Genomic DNA, 23012 nt, shown 5'->3' on the forward strand with positions numbered 1-23012 from the left:
CGACCCGATGAAGAGGAAGCCGCACAGAATAATAATAATAATAATAATAATAATAATAATAATAATAATAAAAAAAAACACAAAAAAAACATATTAAAATTTTTGCTAGGGCCCCCCAGCTGATGCCCCTGGGCTTCAGCCCAGAAAGCCCTGGGGTTAATCCGGCCCTGCACAGCACATGTTATCGGTTAACAATTTAGTGGTGCAGCAACTGGGTCTGGAAGGAAAGAAATTCAGAGCTATATTTCCAAGAGGACCTTTGAGGTCAGCTCTTGGCTGCTTTGAAGAAGGTTGTGCGCACAAGACCATTCTCTCCCAATACTGCGACATGTCAGGGCAGCATTCCTCCAGTAATTACATTTCATTCCACACACAATGAATTGATTCATATAACAGAGAATAAAAGAAAGCTTTGGATTAAATAAAAAACATGAAACTGTAACTTAAATATATAAGGCAAGTATTGTTCCAGTTATTAATTTATGAACAGGAGACAGAAAACGAATCTCACCGCATAAAATAATAAGTGGCATAAATACAAATACTGTATAAACATAATGTGACAATTTCCATACAATAATTAAAGTGAAGAGGTTGGGGGCTCTTTTTCATTTTTTTTCAAAACCTTTCCTGACTAGTCATCGACAACTTTACGGTTCCCAAAATAATTCCCATAAACCATCAAGAAAGAGAGCTGGGTTGTCAGACTATTGCTGTAATACAGACTGGATACAATGGAAGAGAATAGAAAAACATCAGGAGCCAATATATCAATTAATATTGTAGGATATCATTAATTATATATATAAAAAAAAAAATATCCGCACAGGAACTAGACTTAACTTACTCCACATATATCCTGTTTGTGTAATACATATCATCAGAGCAGGAATAAGGCATTGGGGGGGCCTGTGCATTGTCGGGCTGGCAAATGTTAGCCCGGGGGGGAGAGTCTCCACTGAGAAGCCTATTAGGAACATTTTAAAGGAAAAAAAAAGCAGACGGCCCAGTGACCCAGCCCAAGGTAGCCCACTATGGGACCAGCCCTGGGGACAGGTGCCCCCCTGTCCCCAGCCCAGCCTGCCCCTGCACCTGGGGCACTTGGGACATGGTGTCCCCCTATGGTCTAAAATGAAGGATATAGTATCGCCATCCACATGAAAGAGAGAGAAACTGTATTTCATAGGATGCAAAGTATTTTAAAATTGTCAATAGTGTTTCTTTGGCATTTGACAAAGATTAGGATATAATTTAGATTTGTCTTCTTGATGGTTCTGTGTCCACGTTGGAGGCCCTATAAAACACCTTAAACCAAGGGCTTATTCAAGCTGCTTCTTTCAAGTGAAATTAACTTTTGTAGCCAGCATGTGGAAGTTAGCAAATGGAAAGGCCCAGCTGAGGTTAGGTTGTCCTAGTAAAATACCTGTTTAAATAGCTAATAAGTATGCAAACAGGGGTAGATTGGAAATTAGATCTGTTAGTAGGTGGTGTTAAATCTTAAAACCAGCCTTCCACTTAACCCTCTCTCTGCCTGGCCCCTTTGCTCGCTCCTCCTGTGCTTTGTTCCCCTTTGTGCCAGCCGTCTGTTTGCCCTCCCTTTAGGATGTAAGCTCTTACGAGCAGGGCCCCCTTCCCTTCTGTCTCTCTACCTAATCTTCTGTTCCAACTTCACTATAATTGCTATGCCTGGAGCCTCTGAAGTCATGGTATTACTCGTTTATTGTTCTGTACTGTTTTCCCTGTGGTCTATTGTTTGTATTGTGTATATCTGTGTGCTGCGAAAATCTTGCGGCACCTTATTAATAAAGGATAATAATAATAAATTCTGATGTGGAAGCACTTAGGACGCTGGATTCTGAGCGCCACATTGCCGCTGGAGTGTTCCTATTTTTTCCCGTTTTTTTTTATATTGATGGCAATGGCTGCCTGGAATCAACAGTCACATTTCCAGTCTGGTCTCAGAAGATAAGCATTACCACGTCACTAAGAACCGTCCACGGTAACACTGACATCTAGCAGCAATCGGATTTGCTGTCAAGCTGCCTGTCCCTGATCAATGAAGATTGCTGCTGGAGAGGAAGCGAGAAGAGCAGAGCTTAACCAATGAAAATTACTGCCTGAGCCTGGAGAGGAAGAGAGAGGAGCAGAGACTGATCAATGAAGATTGCTGCTGGAGCCTGGAGAGGAAGAGAGGGGAGCAGAGCCTGATCAATGAAGATTACTACTGGAGAGGAAGAGAGAGGAGCAGAGCCTGATCAATGAAGATTACTGCTGGAGAGGAAGAGAGAGGAGTTGAGACTGATCAATGAAAATTACTGCTGGAGCCTGGAGAGGAAGAGAGAGGAGCAGAGCCTGATCAATGAAGATTACTACTGGAGAGGAAGGGAGAGGAGCAGAGCCTGATCAATGAAGATTACTGCTGGAGAGGAAGAGAGAGGAGCAGAGTCTGATCAATGAAGATTAATGCTGGAGCCTGGAGAGGAAGAGAGAGGAGCAGAACCTGATCAATGAAGATTACTACTGGAGAGGAAGAGAGAGGAGCAGAACCTGATCAATGAAGATTACTGCTGGAGAGGAAGAGAGAGGAGTTGAGACTGATCAATGTAGATTACTGCTGGAGCCTGGAGAGGAAGAGAGAGGAGCAGAGCCTGATCAATGAAGATTACTGCTGGAGCCTGGAGAGGAAGAGAGAGGAGCAGAGCCTGATCAATGAAGATTACTACTGGAGAGGAATAGAGAGGAACATAGCCTGATCAATGAAGAATACTGCTGGAGAGGAAGAGAGAGGAGTTGAGACTGATCAATGTAGATTACTGCTGGAGCCTGGAGAGGAAGAGAGAGGAGCAGAGTCTGATCAATGAAGATTACTGCTGGAGCCTGGAGAGGAAAAGAGAGGAGCAGAGTCTGATCAATGAAGATTACTACTGGAGAGGAATAGAGAGGAGAAGAGCCTGATCAATGAAGATTACTGCTGGAGAGGAAGAGAGAGGAGTTGAGACTGATCAATGTAGATTACTGCTGGAGCCTGGAGAGGAAGAGGAGCAGAGTCTGATCAATGAAGATTACTGCTGGAGCCTGGAGAGGAAGAGAGAGGAGCAGAGCCTGATCAATGAAGATTACTACTGGAGAGGAATAGAGAGGAGCAGAGCCTCATCAATGAAGATTACTGCTAGAGAGGAAGAGAGAGGAGTTGAGACTGATCAATGTAGATTACTGCTGGAGCCTGGAGAGGAAGAGAGAGGAGCAGAGCCTGATCAATGAAGATTACTACTGGAGAGGAATAGAGAGGAGCAGAGCCTGATCAATGAAGATTACTGCTGGAGAGGAAGAGAGAGGAGTTGAGACTGATCAATGAAGATTACTGCTGGAGAGAAAGAGAGAGGAGAAGGTGAGTGGAATGTGCTGGTGACATGAAATGGCAGACGGGGTTATGAAATTGTTGGGGGGGTCATGAATGGGCCACTGGGGTTTGAGGAAATTGACTGGGTGGGGGGTTATGAATTCGGGTTATGTGGGGTGACGAATTGGCTGAGGGGATTTTGAATCAAGGAAGTGTGGGTTGATGAATTAGTTGGGGGGGGGGGGTTATGAGTTTAGCAGTATGGGGTGATGAATTAGTTGGGGAGTTATGAATTCAGTAGTGTGGGGTAATGAATTGGCTGGGACGGTGATGAAATGTCTCCTCAAATGTGTGTCTATAAAAGTACTTCCTCTGTTAAGCCCCCAATACTATGGAACTGCCCAATGACACTTTCTCATATTTGTGGTCTCTCAGCACCATATACAATATAGTTATATCAGGATCTTTAACCTATATGAAATCATATTTCAAGTTTGTCAAGATAAGTTGCCAGAAACCTTCTTTCTTATACTGTTCTCGTGGCCAAATAACAATACTATTTATCAATAATATCAGCACTTGTTTAATATTAGAGTGCGATCAGTGGAAATGTTAAAATGTTGCTGACATAATACATGGGTCATTATTATTTAACAAAGAATATTCTAACACTCTAATACTTGGTCCATGTGGGTAGTAGTCAGTTAATGTGTGGTTATTCACCGAAGGTGTGAATGTGGTTATGACTGATATGAAGATACCTCAGTAGCAGCAGAGGTGGGCACTCAAAACCCTGCAGACTATTAGGAATGGGCTTGTTAGTACACTCTGGCTGTGTTCCCTATCCACCCTTATTCAAATTCCCACAGCTATGAGGGTGTTCAGTGCATGGACTCCCAAGTCTTGTTGACCAAAGGCTGATGCCTGTAATGCCTAACCAGGAGCTGACCATGATGCCAACTATAGCCTGAGAAACTTGAAAAGAATCACACAAATGGGGAAACAAAACTTTGCCCTGTTGATCTCTGCAGTCAATTGTACCACAAAGGTTCACTTAAAACAATATCGTATTTCTGTCAACTACATGAAATAAAGAACAATTTCTCTAATATCACAGTAATGTCTAAATGCATTTTACCAATGAAAGGAAACACTGATTTCCATCTGATCCCTATCATGTTATGTATTCCAAATGATAACCCATTGAATACACCTAAGTCTAACTGGGAAAGAAAAACCCTGTCTCAGCAAGTGGCAAAATCACACAACTAATGGGGGATACATTTTAATTCTTAGGGCCTGATTCACTAAGGAAAGAAAGACAAAAAAATGAGTACGTTTAATCCCAGGCAAAACCATGTCACAACGCAAGGGGTGCAAATTAGTTTAATATTTTGCAGATAAGATAAATACTGGCTGTTTTTTCATGTAGTACTAAAATACTTATTTTATACTTTCAATTTCAGTGTAAAAATAAAGTTGTAGGACATGCCCTACCCCAACTATAAATCTGTTCCCACATTTTAAATGTACCTCCCCTCAAATGCAACATGATTTTGCCAAGGTGCAAAGTTACTCATTTTTGAATCAGGCCCTTAGTCTTCACATTGTTCTATGAGCCAGTGTTTGGGGATTGTGGAATGTGACTGTCACCTGGTTTAATCAGTCTAGACATGTACAGTAAGGTCAGGCCAAGATAACTGGTGAGAATGGTGTAGATTGCATGTTCTGGTTTATAGAACTGTGGTACACAGGACCATCACAAACCAGAGTTTCCATTCAATAAGGACAACTTAGGTAGAATGTAAGTTTTATAATCAGAAATACAATACAGTGAATTTCGGGAGATAAAAAAAAAAAAAAGATATTAAGGCTACATCTAGCTTGTGCTGCGTTCAATTCCACTTGCATTGAATGGAACAAACGCAGCTCAAACCAGACTTAGATTACTGTGATTACAAGGGGCCTACAAGCCGAAGAGCAATGACTAGGGGTCGTGACCTGTGAGTACACCACATAGAAGCCCAACTCTCCCTTTTGGGTGTCCCTGGTTTAGAACATGGTGGTCTAGTCATTGGATAACATCAGGGCCACCAAGAGGGGGGGGGGGGGAGCAGGTACAAATTACCCTGGCCCAGACCTGCCTGGGGGGCCCAGGGCTGAACTGGAGCCCTATCTTTTAAAAAGAACTTTTTCTTTTTTTTTTTTTTGCTCGCGGGTGCAGGGGGGGTCGGCACTGGCTAAATTCACTTCAACTGGGGTACCTTCAGATACCAGGTCATGTGACTGCAGCAGTCACATGGTATTCAGTGCAGGTGGACTTCCCGTCCTGTGTGCTGTGCAGTGGAGAATAAGGTAAGAAGGTGGTTTGCTGGAGAGGGGGCATTTGTGACTAGAGGTGCTGGGCAGAGAAGGGGCATGTGTGACTAAAGGTGCTGGGCAGAGAAGGGGCATGTGTGACTAAAGGTACTGGGCAGGGAAGGGGCATGTGTGACTAAAGGTGCTGGGCAGGGAAGGGGCATGTGTGACTAAAGGTGCTGGGCAGAGAGGGGGCAGAGGGAGAATGTGAGAGTAAAGCATATTTCTGTAGGAGGGTGGCCTAGTGCTTTTCGCCTGCTAGATACGCCCCCAATGATGCACAGCCAATTGCATGACGACTCCCAATTTTTTTTTACCATACTCTACTTTAAGGAGGCCCAGTGAAGTTGCTTTACCGGGGCCCTAAATTCCTCTTGGCAGCCCTGGATACCAGTCTTGGATTATCCATCACCAATCACGAACGGCAAAAAGGGTTCACTTATGGGCCAGTTTGTTACCCTTACATTCATCGAAACAGCATATTCAGGGCTGTTTTAAAACAAATCCTATTGACCATACATATTATTTATTTGTTACTGGGACATTTTGCACTATTGTCTGAATTTTAAACTATATTTTAACATGTATGTCTCTTTATTTAACATGAGCATTGATTTACACACATGCAGGATATTTCCAAAAGCATTTGTGCTACTAATTATGTTACAAAATAAAAAATGAAGTGACAAGATAATAATCCATGTGGTAATTCTTCAATTTGCTACATATCATAGGATCTCATAATGAACAATGTAATAGTGAAACAGTTAAACAGATTAAAGGAAATCCAGCCCATGCTGAGCTCACCTATTATGAAATATTATTCCAATGACTCACAATCACAAGTTTTACTTCATACTTTACATGCAGTTTTTTTGTAAACTCAGCCAGGTTACGGAATGATCTGTAAAATGAAACAAGGGCTCCACCTAGTGTTCAATGTAGGTAATGTCTAATTAACATTGAATCACAGGTTAACAGTAGAAAAATATTATTTAGTTTAATAAACTGTCCTTTTGTGATATAAAAGGTTATTTTATATTAAAGAAATAAAGGGACTTAAAAGTGACTCATTACTGGATGAAACAATGATACAAAAATGTATCATTTGGTATAGTACATAATACTGTATAAGGCCCTTGTTTATATTAACCATTTTTTGGTTAGTGTTGCACTACATAGAAATTAAAGATCAAGATTGGTCAGTAGTGCAGCACTGACAGGCTGGCAGCCTGGCACTCTTTTCCAGTGTATGGCAGAGTTAAATGGTGAGAGTTCTACAGCTCAAAAGAAAGTCTGCAGGGCGGTACCTTCAGGAACAGGTGAGAGGGAGGATACGCTGGGTGAGTTAAGGGAATAGTCTAAATGTAAAAATAACTGTGAACAGTGACATTGAGTTTAAGTCTAGTGAGGATTTAGGGTGGGAAATATTTCTAATTTAGAATGATTTTACTCTGCGTTTATATATTCTCCCAGATGCCACATTAATTTCATCCCCGTAGTCTTCCTCAGCCCAAGACAGACAGGTTGGTGTATTGGCTGCTGACTAAAACGGTTTGTATGCCTATGATGGGGAATTAGATTATTAGGTCCACTGGGACAGGAATCCCATATAAAAATGGAAGAACAGAACAGTGCCCTGCTTGGAATGGAAATCATGGTCCCAACTCTGCTAGGCTAATTGCTGTGCCCACAACTCCTCCATGACTTTGCAGGTAACACTGCTGCTCTCTCCTATAACTTCACATTAATAATTCTATGGTGTCTCTTGCTGTGCATCTAATTTATGGCACAATCTACCAAACAACATTCTTTTAATTTATTTAGGGAGGAACGTGTTCCTGGAAACTATTTTTATGTCTTAGCATTTATGAAGAACTGCCCTACTTTATATGTGCAGCAGAATTCACTGAATTCATCTTCACTGAGGTCGTCAGTGCCACCAAACATGATTATATAATATATATATATATATATATATATATATATATATATATATATATATATATATATATATACACATTTATAGATATATACAGTATGGAATGGCAAAGCAAAACTAGAACTTGCAGATTCCATTGCTGGGACTTTATATCTTTGCAAACAGGTCCATTCAGCCTTCACATTCAATTCTGGCCCAGTTTCACTTATCTATACTTTAACTTGTCAGGATTCTGTTCATATTCACCCTTGGCTAAGTCTCTGAGCATGCCCAGATGCTATCTCTGTGCAGAGAATCTCATAGTTGCCTACTCTCCCGAACGTCCGGGAGACTCCCGAATTCCTGGGAGTCCTCCCGACCTCCCGGGAGAGCAGGCAAACCTCCTGGTTACTGGCCATGTCTTTAGTTGAGTGGCGGGAGGCGGGACTTATGACACAAATTCCACATCATCTTGGCCCTGCCCCCTGCTGTTATAGGCTTAGAAAGATTATGACAAGTTAGGGCCGTGGCCACAATGACACGATTCACCGAGCTCCACCCACCCCCTCCCAATCTCCCGCATTGCAACTTGCCAAAGCTGGCAAGTATGGAGTATCTGCAATCACCGGTCTTTGCTTAATTCTGTTGTGTGTAATAAACTATTTATTTAGTAAAAGTTAAAACCAAATACATATGGCTTTGAGGCGTCGTCAGACCATAATAGTATGACACTTATACCCCAAGATACAATGTATTCTCACTGTAAAGCATAAAAAGTGCCCACTTTGAATGAAGATATTCTCAGTAATGACAGTATTGAACTTCTTGCACATAAAGTTTGTTAGTTTAAAGTTCTCAGACTGCAATGAACATATCACACTTGTTTGCTAACACAGACAGGTGCTAAAAGATCACACATCACTGTGTACTGATGAAGCTGTACAGTTGTGTGTCCACTAAATTATAGATCATTCTTCTAATTGAGGGTTGCAAATCACAATCCAATAGTCCTATTTATATGTCAGCGGGGGTAGTTTTTACTGTGTTATATGGTCCATCAGAGGCAGGCTGGACTGGAGGCCAGGGGGGCATCTGCCACTTGGGCTGGTCCCATAGTGGGCTGCTAGTCAGGTTTCTATGCACTCCAGAGGTTTTTATAGCCCACGAGTGTCTCCATAGAGTGTGTATAACATCCTATGCGTTTCACCTGATAGGCTTCTTAGGCCAGCAGGAAAAACAGCTGTCTGTGTTTAATTATCTCCCACTTCATCCGTTTCCAATTCGGAAGGTGTTGGAAGGTGCTATTATGAAAGTGAAATCTTGTTGTTTTCGGTATAAAGCAACCTTGCGTTATAGTTTCATATACAATGAAAGTTTTAGATTCTGTTCATACAGGGATAAGATATAATAAAAATATTACAATCAACATACAATCAAAATGCAATTTAAACCTAGGCATTTCATATGTACATTACACTAGTCTAGGTGTAAATTCTGACACCGTTCCTTGGCGAGTTGCAAAAAAAATTAATCAAATAGGAGTAACATGAATGTCACTAGTATTATCAGATAGCAGCATAATGGTCAAATAGGAGTAACGTGGATGCCGACCACTTCGGTATCACCTCATAATCAAACTTCACAATTAAGTTTTCATCCTTATATGCTAAATGAGGTGCCCAATGGTGTATAAAAGAGGTATAAAATGAATCAGAGGTATCAGAATAACAGGATGGGTTCTATTTACACAAATCCCGATGTTCATACACAAGGCCGTTCCCTTATAGTAAATCCCTGTCCAAAATTCTTGTTTCCTTAAAAGTTCTATTCACCAGTCCTGGTTCATATGACTTTCCAATGAATCTCTTACATAAATTCTCTGCTTGTATATTGTATTTAGAGACCTTCCTATGGATTCTTTTAACGGAATATGGTTATGGTTATTACAGTCCACCCCTTTTAAAAAAGTTCTTGGGGTGAATGTATTAAGCTGCGAGTTTCTGACGGTTTGAAAAGTGGAGATGTTGTCTATAGCAACCAGATTCTAGCTGTCATTTTGTCTGGTTGCTATAGGCAACATCTCCACTTTTCAAACCCGTCGGAAACTCGAAGATTGATGCATTTACCCCCTAGTCTATAATTTACTCCACTCTACATATTGTTCAAAATACAGAACTCTACTCTTTCCTTGCTGTTAGTGGTGGTGAATGGTAAAGTCACATTGTTCTTATTGATGTGGGCTATAAATTCTTATAGGTCTTCCTGACTGCCTTTCCATATGTTGATAACATCTTCACTGTAACTCTGCCACTCCAAACATACGCCAAATGGATAGGTTTTCCCTTTGTGCCACAAACAGGTTCCCATAACTGTGGGCAAATTTAGTTGCCATTGCAGTACCGTGAATATGTCAGTAGCACTTTTCTTAGCACCAGAAATAGTTATGTAGAAATAGTTATGTTCTAATATGAACATAATTGCTGCCGTCCAATTTGACACGTCTAGAGTAGACTCAGTTTTCATGATTCTTTATGTTTGCAGCCTCTCTTATGATCTATTACAGTATATAAAGAAGTTAATTCATATCAGAGCACAGTATATTTGTCTTGCCAGTTGATAACAATAAGTTAGGACTTTCTTTGATTACTAGAATTTGTAAGAAGGAATTAATATACTGAGATATGTCTAGGTTCCAGCTTCACAGTAGTCAATCTTATTTTTCCTTGTTTCCCATATATTGATCCTCTCTTGAACTAGTCCCTGGTTCTGTTCTGGTTTTGTTTGCCTGCTATCTGACCTCCAGAGAATGCGGATTCAAAAGCACTCCTTTCCCCCATGCCATCCACCAACAAACCATATAGCCATGATCCATGCTGATCAGAAAAAAAAAGAATGATATTGCACATCCTTCTGTCCCCTCACTACCTCTTTATTTGTTTCTAATTGCTGTTTTTGATGGTCTTAATTATATTATTTGCATTCATAAAATGAGCATTTCCTAACAACCAACGTCCAAGTTTGAAGACTTTTACTGATTAATAAAGAAAATGGAAGTTGCTTAAATCAATTTATAGGCTATATCAGGTGCATGAAAGGGTGAAGTTATCCTAAAAGGAACAAACAGACAAATCCCCCAGCACACTGCTATAGCCAGCAACAGATCTGCTATTTCTACTGTAGATAAGAATGCAATAGTCTTAGTTGCACACATTTGCAAATGTATGTTGAAGCCACCCACCACTCCATGGTGCTTTTGCTAATAGGGTGGTCCTACTCTAAACAATGAGAGTCCCATATATTTGGGCCATATATATATATGTGTTTTTAAATTGAGAGCTAACTTACCAAAGAGGCACCCCAGAAGCCTCCAAATAGCAATCCAATGCCAGCACTCCCCCTCAGCTACTGACATCAACATGCCTCTCAGACAAATAAAGAAAATGGAAGTTGCTCAAATCAATTTATAGGCTATATCAGGTGTATGAAAGGGTGGGGTTATCCTAAAAGGAACAAACACAGACAAATACCCCCAGCACACTGCTATAGCCAGCAACAGATCTGCTATTTCTACTGTAGATAAAAATGCAAAAGTCTTAGTTGCACACATTTGCAAATGTATGTTGAAGCCACCCACCACTCCACGGTGCTTTTGCTAATAGGGTGGTCCTACTTTAAACAATGAGAGTCCCATATATTTGGGCCATACATATGTGTTTTTAAATTGAGAGCTAACTTACCAAAGAGGCACCCCAGAAGCCTCCAAATAGCAATCCAATGCCAGCACTCCCCCTCAGCTACTGACATCAACATGCCTTTTACTGATTGTAAGGACATTTGTCTCAACAGTCACGGTATGTTTAATTTTTCTCCTGGACTACACAGTACTGTGGAATAAGATGATGCTGGATAATTAAAGAAGAATAATCTGTGAGGTCATCAAAAACTTCCTTTCTTCTTCACTCATCCCTGCCAGCTTTTACTATCGGTTAGCTTCCGTTTTCTTTTAGCTAGAGAGGTCAAACAAAAACACCCCTCAGAGGGAGTATATAAGCCAACCCCTCCTTTTCCTCCATGTCTTTTTTTCTGTCTCTAGTTAGACAGGTCAGCAAGGTGTTTGTTATATTCTTTGTTCATAGGGTTTACCTGGTTTTCTCTATTCCAGCAACACTCCGCAGGTGGGGTAAGCTGAAGGCTGGTTAGCGACCTGGTGTACTTCCCCATAGGTAATACAGAGCAAGCACTGATGCAGAATAAAGAAAAACAAGATATATGAAAAATCGTGCCTTGGAAGCTCTGGAGCGGGTCTACGCATGCGCCCACCACATCATCAATTGGCATCGGGAAGGGACTTAGAGCTGCTATAACGAGCCTTCCCTATCTAAATGCAGATATGTGTATCGCAACTTACTTACACATCTGAACTGTAACAGCGAATTATCATAGAACTCATAGAATACATTGTAACTGTATAGATCAGCCAAATGTGGACACTTTACTGTGACACATTCTGCTAACTAGAAAAGTTATTGACAAGAAAATGTCAAAATATGATGGGAAGAAACAACATTGGAACACTATTTAAAAGAAATAATTATTTCAAGGGCTCAAAGGATTATAAAAGCATCCACATCTACAATAAGGAGTTGATGATACCTTGGAATAAGACTGTTCTCTATCATTGATACAAATAATTGTCACACAAAGAAAAACTAAACTAGAAATTCTAGATCAGGAAATCACAACATTAGATAATAAGCTGGAACCATTAAATAATAGCCAGGATTACAAACATCTAGGAACACTGATAACAAAAAACTTAAAACAGAGCAAGAATTGTAACAAATTAATAAAAATAGACTTCAGAGAGATAGCAGAGACTACAAGCTGACTACCATTGAGGGGAGAAGGTGAGCTAAAAAGAAAGAAGGTTCACAAAATCGATAACCATGACACAGTATGCATAAACGCTCAACAAGTCATATCAACAATACATGAAACTGCTTCATCAAACAAACTCCCCCATCTCATTAGACCCAATCATGATATCTGAGATGATATGGAATTTTGGCATAACGCAGACAAGGTAGACAAACCAAGCTAATAGATTATACATACAGATAGCAATGGACTCCTTGAACAAAGGGAGAAAGGATAAGGAAACAATAATCTTAAATACAGAATTGAGTGACAAACACCTAAGTTGCTTCACTGATCAGGAAGATTACATGACGAACCTAAGAGATTAGGGAAATGCACCCATGACACCCATGAAGCATTTTTAGAGCTAAGCAGAATTGTAGTCACATCCCCAAAATTACCAAAAACACTAACAAGAAAGCCACAAGAGGGAACAGAAAGGAAAGCTGCAAAAATAAGCACAAAAAAAAGAAAACAAATAGTAGATGACATACAGAGCATGAAACAAGAGATTACAAAAATAGAGAAGCTTTAAAAAACTTAAAAGGACACATAGTCATTAAACCATCAGATAAAGGGGTGGGGAGTGGAAGAGTCATCCAAGGTAGGGAAAACTAAATGGAAGAATCATTTAAACTTACTAAATGACCTCAATATGTATGGGACATTTCAACCAGGCCCAACACAGTCTTTCAAGAATGAACTTAACATTATTCTAAAACAAGGATTGACCTCAGGAATGCTAAATAAAAATAAGCAATGAACACCCAAATCTCCAACTATTTTACCATCTCCCGAAAATACACTAAAATCCATCCAAGGCACTGGGCAGACATATCATATTTGGGAAAGATTCATTAACATTGAATCTATCCCAGTACATATATCAATTTCTACAGGAAGTAGTCAAACAAACAACAATCCTACCTACAGGACACAACACACATACTAAAACTCCTCAAGGACATTAAGTGGTAGTATATCATCGCAATGATCTTTAGGCACCTATAGGCTTGCATTGACCATAAACAGGAAAGCGACAGCACAAGGTACTTCTTAGAAAAATCAAGGAACCTACTGAAGGAACAATAGAGTTCAACTATTTCTGGTTTAATGGAACATTACAGCTGGGAACAGATGAGATAGTGGAGTTGTCAACAGTGATGGAGAGGTCCGAGGGGGAGGAGGATCTAGATTGAGGGAAGACAATGAGTTTGGTTTTAGCTATGTTGAGTTTTAAAAATCTGGAGGACATCCATGAGGAGATGGCAGAGAGGCAGGCAGACACCCTAGACAGGAGGCATGGAGAAATGTCAGGAGATAAGATGTAGAGTTGGGTCGTGTGGCATAAAGGTGGTACTGGAGGCCGAAGGAGCTAATGATGATAGTGAAAAAAGTAAAGGACCAAGAACAGAGCCCTGTGGGACCCCAACTGGAAGGGAGGAAGGGGAGAGAGGGAGACAGAGATGGAAACAGAGAAAGAGCGGTTGGCAGATAGGAGGTAAACCAGGAGAGGACAGCACCAGAGAGACTAATGGACTGGAGGGTGTGAAGCAGGAGGGGGTGGTCAACAGTATTGAATGCTGCTGAAAGGTCCAGGAGGATAAGAAGGGAGTAATGGCCCTGGCTTTAGCTGCCAGGAGATCGTCGGTGACTTTAACCAGGGCAGTTTCAGTGGAGTGAAGACGGCAGAAGCCAGATTGGAGAGGATCAAGGAAGCAGTGTTCAGAAAGGTAAGTGGTGAGACGGTTGCAGACAAGCCTCAAGTATTTTGGAGGCAAAGGAGAAGAGAGAAATGGGGCGGTAGTTGGGGAGTGAAGTGGGTTTGAGTAGTTTTTTTTAGAATGGGCGAGATGATAGTATGTTTAAATGAACGATGGTAGTCAGCATATCGATGATAACTACACCGACAACACTTACCTCGACATCTTCAGTCCGGACGCCTGCTTCCCGACAAGGATCCATGACTACTGTTCAGTCAATGACAATGAAGGAAGACGTCGGCAGGACTTGATGACGTCAGTGAGATAGTCAACGCTGCTCTTAAGGAGGTAATGTAAGTATGCGGCTATGTACACTGTACAACCCTTTCTAAAGTACATTGTACATAGCCGCATACTTACATTTGTCACAGAAAAACACCAAACACACAACTTATTTTAAATCATAAACTACAAGAATGGATTTTAAAATCAAAGAGAGGATCACATGCGATACACTGAGAGTAATATATCTGCTCACACGCCCTTGCAGCCTCCAATATGTGGGGCGTACAATTAGGAATCTACACACCAGGGTGGCAGAGCACATCAGGAATATTAGGATTTAATATGAAAAACGTTGTTTCTCTTTCCATTTCGCAAAACATAATCATTCCTGCCTTGCTGAAATTTATAGGAATAAAGTTCCAAAGAATTGGAGGGGGGAGACTATATTAAAATCATCTCACGAGAAGAAGCACAATGGATCTATGATCTGGGCACACACTCACCCAAAGGATTAAACCTAGACTTTGATCTAGGAACTTTTCTGGAAAAATAGCAATTCCCACCACACAGTACAGACAGGGCTGTCTCCGTGTTGCTTTAGATTATTCCTCCTGACATTCCTGATTAGTTTGTATTTTATTTTATTTAATCTATCCATTACTCTTAAGTGGTGTAGAGCAGTTTTTTTTCATCTTACTAATTGATTCATTGATTATGAATTTCACTGTCCCTATTAATTGATTACTATAATTGACATCATTTGTACATTATTTTAACTTAAAATAATAAGCGATTGACCTTCTTCTTTACCATGTGTTTGACATCGAATGTGAAATAGCTAGTTTCATCTGTGCAACTGTATCAGATTATACATTAGTTCGTAGCTGTAAGCCAGTTCACTATTAGTTATGCAAAGGAAGCAGAAACTAATAAATGACGTATGAACATCCCTATAGAATCATGGGTTTGTCAAAATTTGTAGCAGCATGGGCTAGTGCTTCATAACTAATTTCAATTAACAAAGAGACAACAGCTGATGGCGGATTGTCCCACCAATCAGTGTCTGTGGGATAGACTATTTAAACAGACGCTCATCATTTGAGCGAAATGCGTTGGTTTTGAAACACTGTCACACCTGTTATCAATATACACTACTGCAAGTACCTTTATTATTCATTGATATGGTGGTCGGCACTTACAGAGAGCAGATCACCACACTGAGAACGTACAGATCTTAGCCGATTGCTTTTAATTGCAGTAGAATGGAGCTAGCGCAGCCTCCCCACTAACCAGACGCAGACAGCTAGTTTCTAAACTACGATGCCCCCCCGGTCCATTCAGGGGAGGCAAGGACTGCTTGACAGGAAGGGAGACACTTTGAAACCCTGCAACTAGGAGGCAGACTTGAGTCATTCGTAACATTATTCAACCCCAGTTCCTCATCCACCAAGAGATAATAGGATCCCTAAAAGATTTCTCTGTACCATTATATTAAGCCACTGGAAGAGCCCCCCAGTAGGCCACGCACACTGCCTCTCTTCAAAAATGTAAGTTCCTTTGCAAACTTTATCAAAACTATTGTGCGCTTCTATTCACATCAGTTGGTAGACTCTTTAGAAAAGAAAAAACAAAAGGATTCAGACCATCAATATCTACCTATGAACTGTGCATGCAAACATAACATCTGGGCTCTGGTTTGGTTTATCCAGAGGATCTTAGTGACTGTGTACAAGACTTACATACTTACCTCTATAAGAAACCCAGCGTCATTTACACTGCTACTTCTCCAGTTGCATATTTGGACAGTAGTTTGTGTTTTACACATATTACATTTTACTTATATGTGCATTACCATCTGTTTATACTGTTTATATTGCTGATTTTATTACTTCTGGCCAGAAGCTAGATATACTGAGTGGCACTCTCAATAAATGTATATTCTTTCATATTTGTTCTCCTACTATTGACTCATATTGCAATAAATTGGAGACTATCTTTTCGTATCTGTTTGCAGATTAGTTAACTGGCAGGAACACAGTTCGGATGTTTTGGATGATAACCATAATAATGAAAAGCCCTACAATATTTTTAATATTTCTCCTTGGCACTGTATCCAATTCCCAGAGTAACAACATGCTCAATTCTTTTCTTGAACCCACGGACACCTTCTCTTTGTTGGATCCCACAAATTGAGATAAGTCTCTATTACCAATATTGGACCCTATTCAGTTAGACTTTCGCTCCCAACATTCCACAGACACTGCACTGCAGAAGGTGGTCAATGATTTGATCACTACTAAACATAAAAGAAAAATACTCACCTCTAATTATCTTTGACCTATCTGCTGCAATAAACATTTTTGATTGTTCAAGTCTCACAGAAACGCTGCATTCTTTATCCTGGTTTTCATTATACTTATTAAACCGCTGCTTCAATGTTCATTTCTCTGAAGACACCTCCTCTCTGTTGGAGTCCCATAAGGCCTAGTCCTAACCTCTCTGCTCTCCTATAGCTAGAACAACTTCTCTTGGAAAACGAATAAGCTTCTTTGAGTTTCAGTATCAACTCTATGCTGATAATACCCACATCTATTTATCCTTTCTGGATCTTTCAACATCTCTTTTGGTCCAAATGACTGAATGTCGTTCTGTCGTTTTATCTTGAATGTCCTCTTGCCACTTCAAACTCACTCTTCAAAAACTGATCTCATCATTTTTCCACAAACCAACAGAAGCTATCTCACCAACTATTTCTGTTGACAACATAACAATAAACCCTACCCCTCCAGCTTGCTGCCCAGGTGTCATCCTTGACTCAGAACTGCACTTTGTTCTCCATATCAAACTGTTATTCATATCCTGTTACATGCATCTTAGAAACATCTCCTGAATGCCGACATCATCACAACAAAACCCTTAGTCCATGAACATTCCTCTACTGCTGCACCACTCTGTCAGTCCCTATAATGGTTGCCTGTTCTTTACCAAATTCAATAGAAATAACTTTACTAGCATACAAAAGCATTAACAAAACATACATCTGTCACTTATCCAAAAATATCTCCCAACTTAACCTCTCTGCTCAGAATCTGAGCTTCTCGTTCATACTCACCACTTGCTCCCAATCTCAGCTACAGGACTTTTTTTTTGGGCTGCACCCACTATGTGGAATGCACTCACCTCTTCAGGCATGCTTATCAAATACCCAAACCACCCTCATAACCACCATATGATATATTAACCAATTACCATCCCCTACCCAGTCCACACAAAACTTACATTGATCTCTTTATATACTCATTCAACCCTCTGAGCCCCTAACCAACATTGCTGAGTGATTAGATCATATAACCTCACTAAACACTTTTTCCCATTGCAATGTGGTTGGACCAATATGCAATCTGTGGCACTTAATCACTTGTATCAAACACCTATTTTCCTATAGATGGTGTTTGTTCCCAATTGTAAAGCACTGTGGAGTGTGCAGGCATTTTAAAAATGCTAATAACAACAGAAAGGGTTTTTAGCTAAATTTGCTGGGCATGCAAGTTTGTCTAAAGTACAATTTCTTCCAAAACCTAATCAGTATGAAACAACTGCAGGATTTTCTCATTTATACCACAGGGTTGTGTTCTGGTATTTGGACGGGCCTGTTTTACAATACACTTTGCAACTATTCTCCGTTAACTCCTAAAAGACCAGTAGGAAGTATGTATGTTGCTCCCATTAGCTGGTACTAGCCCTCTGGCCTCTGCTGAAAATGGCTGTGCTATAAGGGAGAGGGATAGCTTTTATAAACTTTTATTATCTACAAATAACTTCTAAATGTCCCAGTGACCACATTGCCAGGTACCACAATGATTGGATCTTGGCCTATGCTCCATGATTGGACCTGTTTAGCGTCAGTATTAGATTACATCTTTCTCGTAATCTCTAATCTCAAAGCAGCATGTTCATAGATATATAGAAAACAGTGGGAAGATGTAAAAAAAGTTTAAATCATAAGGATTAAAGGTCAACCAACACACACATGTCATAATGGAATTTGAAATGCCACACAAAAAAGTATTAACTGCAAAGCGATCACAAGACAAATGTGTGCCTATTAACTTATTGTCAACTTTTTAATCAGGTTAACAGTCAATAGACCATAATAGTTGACTGTTAAACTAATAAGTAATCACTAAGTATTACCACTTGTCTCTCTTATAGAATATGACATAACAAAATAAATAGAATGGCTATTTCAGTTAATACCAAAAATATACATATTTATAAAATATGTTCAAAATATAATATAATATGAGTTCCGATAGGCATAGTCTGCTATACCCAGTATTGGTTGTTCTTAAGGGTAGGATTAGTCTTTCGACAATGCTGTATCATTTCAGGATCCATCTCCATCCAATTCTGAGGAGTATTGACACCAAGGGATGGAGCCGAACTTGTAAGTAAATGGCCCTGTCTGACAGGCAGCAATGGGCTTACAGAACAGCAGTCATTGGGTCTTTGTAGAGGGGTCACTGTCACGGTTGGTATAGTGGCACTTCTCTCAGTGTACGGAGATGGGATCTGGGGCACCATGCTATAGGAATGGCTTCTCACATGTGGGACAGACTTTTTCGCCTTTCGTTTCATAAGAAGAAACCAAACAATAAAGATGATTACAAGTATCAAGATGGCAAGAACTACCAGCGGGATAATGATTGACAGTGGACTGCCTTGGCTAGGTTCTGCTTTTAGACTAACAACAACCAGTTTAGTGGTGATCTCTCTAATGGAAGAACTAGTGGAAGTCACATCCGCAGAGAGCAAGGGTTCCTCGCTCTTTTGGTTTCCCCAACGGTTGCGGTTACCAATTTTTTTTATTGGAGCTTCTGTGTGGTTTTTATTCATCCAGTGATTGGTTGTGCTTTTATTGTAAGCCACAGTAGTGTACAAGGAAGCAGCAGTGCTGGTTGACAGAAGTTCTACAGTTGTGGTGGACTCCACGAGCAGTGGTTCATATGGAACCACAGAATATGTGAAGTAACCCAAAGATGGTGGCACTCCGTCTGCTTTGAGCATAAAAGCAAAGGAATCATTCAACATTTCCAGATCTGTGACGTTGGCATGACTATCCAGGAATATACGTCCTGTGTCAATGTCACTTTGCTTGAACATATCAATATCTTCGAAAGCATTTTTTGGAGATATTTTTCTCTGTATTCTCCCATACATTGGTCCATCAAGTATATGATATTCTGGGTCACTGCTGGTCAAATTTGACAGTTCAGTTGCATCCAAGTCCTTAGTCTTTAATGTATACATCAGGCCTGTTGGTATTCTAAGTCCAGGTAGAACATTTATAAGGGGCTGCACTGTGATGTTCATCACCAGTCCCGTGAGCTTGGTTTCTGAAGTGAAGATCACCAGCTTAAAACTATCTTGAGATGTGGTGAGGTTTGCGATGTGGAAGGTTACTTTGCCCAACTCTATATCGACCTGATCAAACTTCGTCACAGGCGAGTTGTCAATCATGATCCCGCCAAACATGGGAGGCTGCGATATCTCATAGTTAATCACTGTGCTCTTTCCATCTGTTGTCGCGGCAAGATTGCTATTGGCAATCGTTACAAAAGTTTGCCCTTGGCGAAGGATCAGATTTGTTTTATTAACCAGGGTAATGGAAACAGGTGTCACATCCAGATTAAAGAGTTTATACAATGGTTTATGTTTACCGTCTGTCACGCTAAAATAAAACACCCCTGAGCTTGCGCTTCCATCCGATACAAACCAGAGGTGACCTTTGTTAATATCTGCCTGTGTAAAATACTGGATGGAAGCATTTAAGTTGTCAGATTTTGCCAGGTAACCATTGTTTGGTGGACTTATAACAGTGTATTTTATATCTTCTGGTGGATTATCCAGATCTTCAACATTAAGGTTTTCTGGACCAAACGCAATAATTTTGCCTTGCAGCACTCTCAGATTGGATCGTTTTGTCTTCAGCTCAGGAGCCTGATCATTAACAGCAATTACTGTGATATTAAACATCTCTTCTAGAACGTCAATGTCGGGCTTCACAGCCGATTTACTCTTTAAATTTAACCATGTGGCAAAAGTGAAGTTATCTGTAGGCGACTCCGCTCCATCGTGCAAGTACGTAATTCCAAATTTACTAACGATGTACTGAGAGAAGTTGGGTTTTTCTTTAGTAATGTTCCTATCTCCAACTACGATCACACCATGTTTTGGTAATGAAGTCACCTGGAACCAGACTTCGTACGAGGCCCGCTGTGATTCTGGCAGCCTGGCCAAAAGATTTAATGCATTCAACTTTGACTTGTCTATTTGAACTTTTCCTCCTTCCATAACGGAAGCACCTAATACAAAATAAACATACAAAATAAAGATTTTAATAAGGGGACAACAAATTCTGACATATGCTTAGAAAACAGACTTTGCAAGCGCAAGCATGGGGCAGCATGATCATTTTTAAGCCGTCGCAGAAAAACCTTGCCTTACCTGTATTGGCGACAAGACGGGTATTTCTGCTGGGATCATAAATCTCATATGATATTGTGATAAGGAACACCTGCTTTTCTAGAACAACTGGGGAAGAGGACACTGTGAATGTGAAGGAATCCTCTGTACTCCACACCAAGGCTTCCGTAACTGTATGCTCATACATAATTATACCGTCATCAACCTGCAAACATTAAATAGATACAAAATAATATTACATCAGAAACAGATGGGTGATGTTGAACCCTTTTTTACGAAAGACTTTCATGACCTGTGGGTTGAAACCCGAACAAATTGACGTTTCACATAGTGTGTATTTTCAATCTTCCAGCTCAAGTTTCCCTAATGTCCTATTGTTGGCCCTACTCGTTCCACTATCGACCTGTGGGTCTGTCTCAGTCTGCTTGTCTCCTTTCTCCTCCTAATATCATGACAATGACACATCATCATCATCATTTATTTACATAGTGCCACTAATTCCGCAGCGCTGTACAGAGAACTCATTCACATCAGTCCCTGCCCCATTGGAGCTTACAATCTAAATTCCCTACTATAGACACACACTCACACACAGACAGACAGAGAGGGAGAGACTAGGGTCAATTATTATTTTTTTTAATAGCAGCCTATTAACCTACCAGTATGTTTTTGGAGTGTGGGAGGAAACCGGAGCACCCGGAGGAAACCCATGCAAACACAGGGAGAACATACAAACTCCCCACAGATGGAGCTTCCTCTCTGCCATGGTCGGGAATCGAACTCATGACCCCAGTGCTGTGAGGCAAAAGTGCTGACCACGAGGCCACTGTGCTGCCCTGTGCATTGTGCTGTGCTGACACATACACAATGCCCTCTGTAACGTAACCTTTATAATAATATTTTATTTTATTATTTTAGAAAAGTTTATATTTTACTCATTATTTTTTTTTTAAAGTAAATATTATAGACAACAGTAATTTAGAAGGAAATACATTATAATAAGAATCTAAAACTGAGCCATGGGTGCCAAAACCGGTCACTAACACCTGGCTTTAATGAGAAGGAATTCATTGATGAAGACTATATACCGGAGTATACCCATAAATCAGCTTCTTCTTCTGTCATCTGGTGAGTGAGAGTTTTAGTAATATTAACATTTATTTATACCGCACTATAAAACTGCAGTGCTTTACAGTTAGGAACAAATACAGTAATAAAACTCTACAGGGTATAAGAAGACAGACAAAACTGTAAGCGGGTCTTGCTTACAAGCTTAAAAGCTATAATAGTTTAGAAAGAGCTGCCTTGTATATCCAAAATCCCAGAGAACTGCTGTCCAGTCCTGCTGTAGAGGTAAAACCACATAACCAAAACCATAATAAAAAATCTGTGAATGGGGCATAGCCTGGAAACCATCAGCACAAGATGCGCATGCACAGGGCTCCTGTGAAACTAGCTGAAATAAGAGATATATCGCGACCATCGGTGGGTCCACAAACTACAAGTTCCACAAGAATATATGGGGTACATATAGATCCCAGAATGTTACTTAAAAAAGCAAAATTTGGAGGTCACCGGTTCTGAGGTCAACTACTCCATCGCTAGACCCAAACCTGCATGTTTCCCAAATCCAGGCAGTGACCCCATCACATTAGTCTTCACCTGGTGCCAACTGTAGACCTGTAGGAGAGGAGTAGAGACCCCAAAGGTCCCAACTGGGAGGGAAATAAAAATAATAATAAGAATAAGCCCAAACATGAGTAGCCATAATTTGCTGCCATTCCCATCAGCTCCTTGGCTCAATCCAGCTCGAAATCCACTAATATTGGGAGCTAGGCTATTTAGGATTGTTGATTTTTATTAGGTAACCGATTAAGGTGGGTAGGTGTAAAAACTAAGACAATCCCCAAAACTAGAAGAACGTTTGCATCTTTGAATGCAAAAATTCCTCCTCTACTAACTTGCTATTAAACATAATAGATAAACATCTCACAACGAATTA

At 40.3% G+C, this 23012-nt stretch overlaps 1 protein-coding gene across 1 annotated transcript in view; it reads right to left on the reverse strand.

Moving 5' to 3' along the window:
* Positions 1-18311: 18311 nt before the first annotated feature.
* Positions 18312-23012, reverse strand: part of LOC142100014 (chondroitin sulfate proteoglycan 4-like) — a 29313-nt gene continuing 24612 nt past the window's right edge. Inside the window, exons 9-10 of the mRNA XM_075184019.1 lie at positions 21032-21215; positions 18312-20889 (exon numbers count right to left, since the gene is read on the reverse strand). Coding sequence (XP_075040120.1) covers positions 18851-20889; positions 21032-21215 — 2223 coding nt within the window. The 3' untranslated portion in view covers positions 18312-18850. The remainder of the gene's footprint in view (positions 20890-21031; positions 21216-23012) is intronic.

The sequence above is a fragment of the Mixophyes fleayi genome, chromosome 1 (genome assembly GCF_038048845.1).
Source record: "Mixophyes fleayi isolate aMixFle1 chromosome 1, aMixFle1.hap1, whole genome shotgun sequence".
NCBI lineage: Eukaryota > Metazoa > Chordata > Amphibia > Anura > Limnodynastidae > Mixophyes > Mixophyes fleayi.